Raw genomic sequence first — 13,142 nt, 5'->3', positions numbered from 1 at the left:
TTAGTCCTCGGTCTAAAACCAGGAGCACCCTGATCCTTTAGTGGAGTTGTCCTATTTTTTGTCTGGTGTCTTTGGACAGCTCTTTGCTCTTAGCCATGCTGAATGTTTGGGTCTTACTGATTGTATGGGGTGGACACCCCGATCCCTTAGTCCTCGGTCTAAAACCAGGAGCACCCTCATACTTTGCTTCTCCGTTTTAAAACCAGGAGTACCCTGATCGTTTAGTCCTCGGTCTAAAACCAGGAGCAACTTCATCCTTTGCTTCTCCGTTTTAAAACCAGGAGTACCCTGATCCTTTAGTCCTTGGTCTAAAATCAGGAACACCCTGATCTTTTAGTCCTCAGTCTAAAACCAGGGGTACCCACATCCTTTGCTTCTCCGTTTTAAAACCAGGAGTACCCTGATCCTTTAGTCCTCTGTCTAAAACCAGGAGCACCCTCATCCTTTGCTTCTCCGTCTAAAACCAGGAGCACCCTGATCCTTTAGTCCTCGGTCTAAAACCAGGAGCACCCTCATCCTTTAGTCGTCGGTCTAAAACCAGGAGCACCCTTATCCTTTAGTCCTCAGTCTAAAACCACGAGCGCCCTCATCCATTAGTCCTCGGTCTAAAACCGGGGGCACACTGATTCTTTAGTCCTCGGTCTAAAACCAGGAGCACCCTCATCCTTTAGTCGTCGGTCTAAAACCAGGAGCACCCTTATCCTTTAGTCCTCAGTCTAAAACCAGGAGCGCCCTCATCCTTTAGTCCTCGGTCTAAAACCGGGGGCACACTGATCCTTTAGTCCTCGGTCTAAAACCAGGAGCACCCTCATCCTTTTCTTCTCAGTCTAAAACCAGGAGCACCCTGATCCTTAAGTCCTCGGTCTAAAACCAGGAGCACCCTCATCCTTTAGTCCTCGGTCTAAAACCAGGAGCACCCTTATCCTTTAGTCCTTGGTCTAAAACCAGGAGCACCCTCATCCTTTGCTTCTCAGTCTAAAACCAGGAGCACCCTGATCCTTAAGTCCTCGGTCTAAAACCAGGAGCACCCTCATCCTTTAGTCCTCGGTCTAAAACCAGGAGCACCCTGATCCTTTAGTCCTCGGCCTAAAACCAGGAGCGCTGACTCAAAGTCAAGGCGAACACAGACAAGGAGTCAACAAAAACCCAGCCGTCCAAAGTTTGAAGCCAATTTTAAAACGGTCGCCCTCCTTAATCGAAACTGAAAGTTAACTCGCCGAGCGTCTAGTTCCTGGTACCCGTTCCTCGGGACGCTAAGGGCGACATGACGTGTGCGGGTGTGCAGGGACAGGAACCAGGCGGTACTGTTCCTCACCTGTACTCCTACTACCTCCAAAGGTGGGAACGTGTCGCTCTAGCAAAGCTTCAAGCAGACTAAACAAGAGCAGCATTCTGACTGCAGTGGAACCTTTAAGGTCAAAAAAACTACCCGCCCTGTTTGCACATTGGAGTCTGGAAAAGAGCACAGAGACAGGAAGGAATTAGGAGTCTTGTTTTTGTAAATACTACATGTTATTATGAATGTTACTAGATACTACATATATACTTATGGCATGATGAACAAAGTGTTAATATTACATGTTATTATGAATGTTACTGGATACTACATATATACTTACAGTATGATGAAAACTATGTATATATTACATGTTTTTATGAATGTTACTAGATACTACATGTAGACTTACACCATGATCAAATTATGTAAATAGTACATGTTATTATGAATGTCACTAGATACTACACTTATACTTACAGCATGATCAAAATATGTAAATATTACATGTTATTAGGAATGTTACAAAATACTACATACATACTTACAGCATGATCAAAATATGTAAATATTACATGTTATTATGAATGTTACTAGATACTACATATATACTTACAGCATGATCAAAATATGTAAATATTACATGTTATTATGAATGTTACTAGATACTACATATATACTTACAGCATGATCAAATTATGTAAATAGTACATGTTATTATGAATGTTACTAGATACTACATATATACTTACAGTATGATGAAAATTATGTATATATTACATGTTTTTATGAATGTTACTAGATACTACATGTAGACTTACACCATGATCAGATTATGTAAATAGTACATGTTATTATGAATGTTACTAGATACTACACTTATACTTACAGCATGATCAAAATATGTAAATATTACATGTTATTAGGAATGATACTAGATACTACATACATACTTACAGCATGATCAAAATATGTAAATATTACATGTTATTATGAATGTTACTAGATACTACGCACATACAGCATGGTAAAAATATGTAAATATTACATGTTATTATGATTGTTACTGGATACTACACTTACAGCATGATCAAATTATGTAAATAGTACATGTTATTATGAATGTTACTAGATACTACACTTATACTTACAGCATGATCAAAATATGTAAATATTACATGTTATTAGGAATGATACTAGATACTACATACATACTTACAGCATGATCAAAATATGTAAATATTACATGTTATTATGAATGTTACTAGATACTACGCACATACAGCATGGTAAAAATATGTAAATATTACATGTTATTATGATTGTTACTGGATACTACACTTACAGCATGGTCAAAATATGTAAATATTACATATTATTATGAATGTTACTAGATACTACATATATACTTACAGCATGATCAAAATATGTAAATATTACATGTTATTATGAATGTTACTAGATACTACATATATACTTACAGCATGATCAAAATATGTAAATATTACATGTTATTATGAATGTTACTAGATACTACATATATACTTACAGCATGATCAAAATATGTAAATATTACATGTTATTATGAATGTTACTAGATACTACATATATACTTACACCATGATCAAATTATGTAAATAGTACATGTTATTATGAATGTTACTAGATACTACACTTATACTTACAGCATGATCAAAATATGTAAATATTACATGTTATTATGAATGTTACTAAATACTAAATAATCCTTTAATTGAATCCTGAATCCAGACGGCGATCCAGATAACCGCCTGACATCAAATCCTTTATTTCCTATCCCATTTATTCCCATTCAATGTTTTATATTGTAATGAAACAGAGTGAACCCTCTTTTCGGTTATCCACTCTCTTTGTCTCTGCGGGTGGAGACGAGGCCTCATAACCTAAACACGTGGTAGAAACGATCCGGATCAAGCCATAAAACCAATGCTATGTACAAGTACTACATACAAAACAATGGTCGACACTTCGTTACGTTATAATGAAAAGTACTGATGTGTACACAAATACACTTTGTGTTTTTTCATGGAGAAACTTCGGCAGTTTAGCAGAGTTTCAGGACATCTGCTGGCGGGCAAACCATGGCAGCTCACATCTGCTCCACCTTCTTGTCTTGGCAAGCTCGCCCTTTGGTGCGCCACCACACCTGTGCTACGCAGCACCCATGCCGCTGCTAGTACTAATACTTCAAAGGTTCAACATAGTACTAATACTTCAAAGGTTCAACATAGTACTAATACTTCAAAGGTTCAACATAGTACTAATACTTCAAAGGTTCAACATAGTACTAATACTTCAAATGTTCAACATAGTACTAATACTTCAAAGGTTCAACATAGTACTAATACTTCTAACGTTCAACTTAGTACTAATACTTCAAAGGTTCAACATAGTACTAATACTTCAAATGTTCAACATAGTACTAATACTTCAAAGGTTCAACATAGTACTAATACTGCAAAGGTTCAACATATTACTAATACTTCAAAGGTTCAACATAGTACTAATACTTCAAAGGTTCAACATAGTACTAATACTGCAAAGGTTCAACATAGTACTAATACTTCAAAGGTTCAACATAGTACTAATACTTCAAAGGTTCAACATAGTACTAATACTTCAAATGTTCAACATAGTACTAATACTTCAAAGGTTCAACATAGTACTAATACTTCTAACTTTCAACTTAGTACTAATACTTCAAAGGTTCAACATAGTACTAATACTTCAAAGGTTCAACATAGTACTAATACTGCAAAGGTTCAACATATTACTAATACTTCAAAGGCTCAACATAGTACTAATACTTCAAAGGTTCAACATAGTACTTATACTGCAAAGGTTCAACATAGTACTAATACTTCTAACTTTCAACATAGTACTAATACTTCAAAGGTTCAACATAGTACTAATACTTCAAAGGTTCAACATAGTACTACTACTTCAAAGGTTCAACATAGTATTAATACTGCAAAGGTTCAACATAGTACTAATACTTCAAAGGTTCAACATAGTACTAACACTTCAAAGGTTCAACATAGTACTAATACTTCAAAGGGTCTACATAGTACTAATACTTCAAAGGTTCAACATACTACTAATACTTCAAAGGTTCAACATATTACTAATACTTCAAAGGTTCAACATAGTACTAATACTTCAAAGGTTCAACATAGTACTAATACTTCAAAGGTTCAACATAGTACTACTACTTCAAAGGTTCAACATAGTACTAATACTTCAAAGGTTCCACGTACAAACCCCGTTTCCATATGAGTTGGGAAATTGTTAGATGTAAATATAAACGGAATACAATGATTTGCAAATCCTTTTCAACCCATATTCAGTTGAATATGCTACAAAGACAACATATTTGATGTTCAAACTCATAAAAAAAATTTTTTTGCAAATAATAATTAACTTAGAATTTCATGGCTGCAACATGTGCCAAAGTAGTTGGGAAAGGGCATGTTCATCACTGTGTTACATCACCTTTTCTTTTAACAACACTCAATAAACGTTTGGGAACTGAGGAAACTAATTGTTGAAGCTTTGAAAGTGGAATTCTTTCCCATTCTTGTTTTATGTAGAGCTTCAGTCCTTCAACAGTCCTGGGTCTCCGCTATCCTATTTTACGCTTCATAATGTGCCACACATTTTCCATGGGAGACAGGTCTGGACTGCAGGCGGGCCAGGAAAGTACCCGCACTCTTTTTTTTACGAAGCCACGCTGTTGTAACACGTGGCTTGGCATTGTCTTGCTGAAATAAGCCGGGGCGTCCATGATAACGTTGCTTGGATGACAACATATGTTGCTCCAAAACCTGTATGTACCTTTCAGCATTAATGGTGCCTTCACAGATGTGTAAGTTACCCATGCCTTGGGCACTAATGCACCCTCATACCATCACACATGCTGGCTTTTCAACTTTGCGTCGATAACATTCTGGATAGTTCGCTTCCCCTTTGGTCCGGATGACACCATGTCGAATATTTCCAAAAACAATTTAAAATGTGGACTCGTCAGACCACTGAACACTTTTCCACTTTGCACCAGTCCATCTTAGATGGTCTCGGGCCCAGAGAAGCCGGCGTTTTTTTCTGGATGTTGTTGATAAATTGCTTTCGCTTTGCATAGTAGAGCTTTAAAGGCCTACTGAAAGCCACTACTACCGACCACGCAGTCTGATAGTTTATATATCAATGATGAAATATTAACATTGCAACACATGCCGATACGGCCGCTTTAGTTTACTAAATTGCAATTTTAAATTTCCCGCGAAGTATCCTGTTGAAAATGTCGCGGAATGATGACGCGTGTGCGTGATGTCACGGATTGTAGCGGACATGTTGTTCCAGCCCCGATCCCAGCTATAAATCGTCGGCTTTAATCGCATGATTACACGGTATTCTGGACATCTGTGTTGCTGAATCTTTTGCAATTTGTTCAACTAATAATGGTGACGTCAAAGAAGAAAGATGTAGGTGGGAAGCGGTGTATTGCGGCCGCCTTTAGCAACACAAACACAGCCGGTGTTTCCTTGTTTACATTCCCGAAAGATGACGGTGAAGCTTTACTATGGAACAGAGCGGGGTCAAGCCAACATGGTTCCCTACCACATGTCAAACAGCAGGTTTCGGTGAGAAAATTGTGGTAATAAGTCGGCTCTTACCGTAGACATGAGCAGATAGCTTGCGTCGTTCCTCGTGCCTCCTCCAACCGGCCGCCCCCGAACGTGGGATGCTTCCACCGTGGAGGAGGGGGGAAAAAAAGCTCAGCCCGGCCCTAACGGCTGCCTTCGCTTCGCTTTGTCGAGAAACGTAGCTTCCCTCAGAGACACTGGCGGTCACCACGCCCCTACGACTTTCAGGTACCATATAATCTCACTAAAAAACTAGTAACACAATAAGCAGATAAGAGATTTTCCAGAATTATCTTAGTAAATGTGTCTAATAACATCTGAATCGCTCCCAATGCCGCCTTTTTTTTCTCCTTCTAGTCCTTCACTCTAACTTTCCTCAGCCACGAATCTTTCATCCTCGCTCAAATTAATGGGGGAATCGTCGCTTTCTCGGTCCGAATTGCTCTTGCTGCTGGTGGCCATGATTGTAAACAATGGGAGGATGTTAGGAGCTCCACAACCCGTGACGTCACGAGCACATCGTCTGCCACTTCCGGTACAGGCAAGGCTTTTTTATTAGCGACCGAAAGTTGCGGACTTTATTGTCGATGTTTTCTACTAAATCCTTTCAGCAAAAATATGGCGATATCGCGAAATGATCAAGTATGACACATAGAATGGACCTGCTGTCCCCGTTTAAATAAGAACATCTCATTTCAGTAGGCCTCTAACTTGCACTTACAGATGTAGCGACCAACTATATTTAGTGACAGTGGTTTTCTGAAGTGTTCCTGAGCCCATGTGGTGATATCCTTTAGAGATTGATGTCGGTTTTTGATACAGCGCCTTCTTGAGGGATGGAAGGTCACGGTCTTTCAATGTTGGTTTCTCGCGAAAGACTGAGCATTTTTTTGGGAAGCTGCTTTTATAGCCAATCATGGCACCTACCTGTTCCCAATTAGCCCGCACACCTGTGGGATGTTCCACATAAGTGTTTGATGAGCATTCCTCAACTTTATCAGTATTTTTTGCCACCTCTCCCAACTTTTTTGTCACGTGTTGCTGGCATCAAATTCTAAAGTTAATGATTATTAGCACAAAAAAAATGTTTATGAGTTTGAACATCAAATATGTTGTCTTTGTAGCATATTCAACTGAATATGGGTTGAAAAGGATTGAATTCTGTTTATATTTACATCTAACACAATTTCCCAACTCAAATGGAAACGGGGTTTGTAGTACTAATACTTCAAACGTTCAACGTAGTACTGATACTTTAAAGGTTCAACGTAGTACTAATACTTCAAAGGTTCAACGTAGTACTAATACTTCAAAGGTTCAATGTCGTACTAATACTTCAAAGGTTCAACATAGTACTGATACTTCAAATGTTCAACAGATGATAGTACTGTTACTTCAAACTTGCAAAAGCTGATAGTACTGTTACTTCAAATGCTCAACAGATGATAGTACTGATACTTCAAATTTTCAACAGATGATAGTACGGATACTTCAAAGGTTCAACATAGTACTATTACTTCAAAGGGTAAACATAATACTGATACTTCAAGGGTTAAGCATAGTACTGATATTTCAAAGGTTCAACATATTGATAATACCTATACTTCAAATTTCAACAGATGATAGTGCTGATACTTTAAACATTCAATGATAACAGTATAACATACTTCAAATGTTCAACATAAAGATAGTACTGATACTTCAAACATTGAACAGATGATAGTACTGACACTTCAAACATTCGACATAATGATAGTACTTCTACTTCAATCATTCAACATAATGATAGTACTGATAGTTCCACCCATTCAACATGATAGTACTGATACTTCAAACATTCAATATATTGATAGTATTGATACTTCAAACATTGTACAGATGACAGTGCTTATATTTCAAACATTTGACATAATGATAGTACTGATACTTGAAACATTTGACATAATGATAGTACTGATACTTGAAACATTCAATAAATGATAGTACTGATACTTCAAACATTCAACATGTTGATAGTACTGATACTTCAAACATTCAACATGTTGATAGTACTGATACTTCAAACATTGAACAGATGATAGTACTTATACTTCAAACATTTGACATAAAAATAGTACTGGTACTTGAAACATTCAACAGATGATAGTACTGATACTTCAAACATTCAACATAAAGATAGTACTTATACTTCAATCATTCAACATATGATAATACTGATACTTCAAACATTCAACATATTGATAGTACTGATACTTCAAACATCGAACAAATATTACTTATACTTGAAACATTTGACATAATAGTGAAGTGAAGTGAATTATATTTTATATAGCGCTTTTCTCTAGTGACTCAAAGCGCTTTACATAGTGAAACCCAATATCTAAGTTGCATTTAAACCAGTGTGGGTGGCACTGGGAGCAGGTGGGTAAAGTGTCTTGCCCAAGGACACAACGGCAGTGACTAGGATGGCAGAAGCGGGAATCGAACCTGCAACCCTCAAGTTGCTGGCACGGCCACTCTACCAACCGAGCTATACCGCCCATTGTAATAATAGTACTGATACTTGAAACATTCAACAGATGATAGTACTGATACTTCAAACATTCGACAGATGATAGTACGTATACCTCAATCATTCAACATAATGATAGTACTGATAGTTCCAACCATTCAACAGGTGATAGTACTGATACTTCAAACATTCAACATATTGATAATGCCTGTATTGATACTTCAAACATTGTACAGATGACAGTACTTATACTTCAAACATTTGACATAATGATAGTACTGATACTTGAAACATTCAATAGATGATAGTACTGATACTTCAAACATTTAACAAATGATAGTACTGCTACTTCAAACATTCAACATATTGATAATACTTATACTTCAAACATTTGACATAATAATAGTGCTGATACTTGAAACATTCAACATATTGATGGTACTGATACTTCAAATATTCAACAGATGATAGAACTGATACTTCAAACATTCATCAGATGATATTACTGATACTTCAAACATTCGACATAATGATAGTACTTATACTTCAAACATTCAACATAATGATAGTAGTGACACTTCAAACATTCAACATATTGATAGTAGTGATACTTCAAACATTTGACATAATGGTAGTACTTATACTTCAAACATTCAACATAATGATAGTAGTGACACTTCAAACATTTGACATAATGATAGTACTGATACTTCAAACATTCAACATATTGATAGTACTGATACTTCAAATATTCAACGGATGATATTACTGATACTTCGAACATTCAACATATTGATAGTACTGATACTTCAAATATTCAACAGATGATAGTACTGATACTTCAAACATTCATCAGATGATATCACTGATACTTCGAACATTCAACATATTGATATTACTGATACTTTGAACATTCAACATATTGATAGTACTGATACTTCAAATATTCAACAGATGATATCACTGATACTTTGAACATTCAACATATTGATAGTACTGATACTTCAAATATTCAACAGATGATAGTACTGATACTTCAAACATTCATCAGATGATATTACTGATACTTCAAACATTCAACATACTTCAAAGGATCAACTTTTAATCATAATTCTAATCAGACAAAATCACGGCGATGTAACGATATCAATTCATTTTCATTTGGATGAAACGCAATTATTCGCAGTTGTTTCCCAAATACAGGATGAATTATTCACAAATACACAAGTAATCATCCATTCATTAGGTAAAACGTGCTTTTACAGCAAATACAAACTTCCTGATTAATCCGTGTCGATACATGATTATTGCGATACTTATTTAAAATATATTTCAATACAGAGGTGTTGTCTAACGATGTGTGTTTGCTGGTTCTGTCAAACAATTTATTCTTGAATCAGAATAATCACACTTTTGATTTGATTAATCGTGATTAATCACAGTTGTTGTATCAGCGTTTCTTAACTGATTTCTGGTACTTCTGTTGACATCATGATCAAATGCATGATGAATACATGATTTACATCAACACATGATGAATATAGGATAAACACATGATCTAATACATGATAAATACATCATTTACATGAACACATGATGAATATTTGATGAATATATGATCAAATACATGATAAATACATAATTTACATGAACACATGATGAATATATGACACATACATGATAAATACATGATTAATACATGATTTACATGAACACATGATGAATACATGATAAATACATGATCAAATACATGATAAATACATGATTTACATGAACACATGATGAATATATGACACATACATGATAAATACATGATTAATACATGATTTACATGAACACATGATGAATACATGATAAATACATGATCAAATACATGAAAAATACATGATTTACATGAACACATGATGCATATATGATAAATACATGATTTACATGAACACATGATGCATATATGATAAATACATGATTTTCATGAACACATGATGAATATATGATAAATATATGATGAATACATGATTAAATACATGATAAATACATGATTTACATGAACACATGATGAATATATGATACATACATGGTAAATACATGATTAATACATGATTTACATGAACACATGAAGAATAAATGATAAATACATGATCAAATACATGATTTACATGAACACGTGATGAATATAAGATGAATACATGACAAAATACATGATTAAAACATGATCTACATGAACACATGATGCATATATGATAAATACATGATAAATACATGATTTACATGAACACATGATGCATATATGATGCATATATGATAAATACATGATAAATACATGATTTACATGAACACATGAATAATATATGATAAATACATGATCAAATACAAGATAAATACATGATTTACATGAACACATGATGAATATATGATAAATACATGATCAAATACATGATAAATACATGATTTACATGAACACATGATGCATACATGATAAATACATGATAAATACATGATTTATATGAACACATGATGCATATATGATAAATACATGATCAAATACATGATCAATACATGATTTACATGAACACATGATGCATAATGATAAATACACGATAAATACATGATTTACATGAACACATGATGCATATATGATAAATACATGATAAATACACGATTTACATGAACACATGATGCATATATGATAAATACATGATCAAATACATGATTTACATGAACACATGAAGCATATATGATAAATACATGATCAAATACATGATAAATACATGATTTACATGAACACATGATGCATATATGATAAATACATGATCAAATACATGATAAATACATGATTTACATGAACACATGATGCATATATGATATATACATGATAAATACATGATTTACATGAACACATGATGCATATATGATAAATACATGATCAAATACATGATTTACATGAACACATGATGCATATATGATAAATACATGATCAATACATGATAAATACATGATTTACATGAACACATGGATAATATATGATAAATACATGATCAAATACAAGATAAATACATGATTTACATGAACACATGATGAATATATGATAAATACATGATAAATACATGATTTACATGAACACATGATGCATATATAATAAATACATGATTAAATACATGATTAATACATGATCAAATAGAAGATAAATACATGATTTACATGAACACATGATGAATATATGATCAATACATGATTAAATACATGATTAATACATGATCAAATATAGGATAAATACATGATTTATATGAACACATGATGAATATATGATAATTACATGATTAATACATGATACATACATGATGAATACATGATCAAATACATGATAAATACAATATGAATATATGATAAATACATGATAACTACATGATAAATACATGATCAAATACATGATAAATACATGATGAATACATGATGAATGTCAGGATGTTTGTGATTAATCGCATGTGTTAATGACTTCACTTCCTGAACATTGTTTTAGGTGCACAGTACAGTACAATACAGTACAGTAAAGAACAGTATAATACAGTACAGTAAAGTACTATACAATACAGTGGAGTACAGGACAATACAGTAGAGCACAGTACAGTACAGAAAAGTACAGTACAGTAGAGTACAATACAGTACATAACAATACAGTAGAGTACAGTAAAGTACAGTAGAATACAGTACAATACAGTAGAGCGCAGTACAGTACAGAAAAGTAGAGTACAATACAGTAGAGTACAGTGTAGTAAATATAGTAGAGTGCAGTACAGTCCAATAGATTAGAGTACAGTACAGTAAAATACAGTGGAGTACAGTATAGTGAAATAGAGTAGAGTGCAGTACAGTAAAATGCAGTGGAGTACAGTAGAGTGAAATAGAGTACAGTAGTGTGCAGTATAGTAAAATACAGTGGAGTACAGTATTGTGAAATAGAGTAGAGTACAGTACAGTAAAATACAGTACGGTACTGTACAGTAAAATGCAGTGGAGTACAGTAGATTGAAAAAGAGTACAGTACAGTACAGTAGTGTGCAGTAGAGTATAGAAGAGAGTAGCACAGTAGAGTAAAGTACAGTACAGCAGAGTACAATACAGTAGAGTGGAATACAGTAGAGTACAGTACAGCAGATGAAATACATTAGTAATACAATACAGTAAAGTACAGCACAGTAAATACAGTAGAACACAGTATAATGCAGTAGAGTACAGTATAATACAGAAGAGTGGAGTACATTACATTGCAGTGGAGTGAATACAGTAGAGTACAGCATAATACAGTAGAGTACAGTACATTACAGTGGAGTAAATACAGTAGAGTACAGTAGAGTATATTACAGTACAGTGGAGTAAATACAGTAGAGTACAGTACACTGGAGTAAATACAGTAGAGTACAGCATAATGCAGTACAGTAGAGTACAATAGAGTGTTTTACTTTTTTATTTCCCAGTAAAACGACAGTTAAAGTTTTTATGGAAAATGAGTTTTTAGTCCAAAGTTGCAGACTTGACTAATGTGTCTGACGCTCATTTGTCCTACAGACGCGGTGTACACTGAACGCTACATGGGCACACCCAAAGAAAATGCCGAGTCGTACCAGGTAAAAAGGTGGAATCAATTTTTTTTCTTTCTGCCGATCTTTCTCAACGT

The 13,142-nt window shown here is 34.5% G+C and overlaps 1 protein-coding gene across 1 annotated transcript in view; it reads left to right on the top strand.

The window, feature by feature from the left end:
- Window positions 1–13,142, top strand: part of fap (fibroblast activation protein, alpha) — an 80,356-nt gene that overhangs the window by 63,777 nt on the left and 3,437 nt on the right. The window contains exon 24 of the mRNA XM_061879937.1: window positions 13,034–13,092. Coding sequence (XP_061735921.1) covers window positions 13,034–13,092 — 59 coding nt within the window. The remainder of the gene's footprint in view (window positions 1–13,033; window positions 13,093–13,142) is intronic.

Source organism: Nerophis ophidion, linkage group LG19, assembly GCF_033978795.1.
Source record: "Nerophis ophidion isolate RoL-2023_Sa linkage group LG19, RoL_Noph_v1.0, whole genome shotgun sequence".
Lineage (NCBI taxonomy): Eukaryota > Metazoa > Chordata > Actinopteri > Syngnathiformes > Syngnathidae > Nerophis > Nerophis ophidion.
The sequence above is the reverse complement of the archived record's forward strand: the minus strand, read 5'-3'. Positions and strand labels throughout refer to the sequence as shown.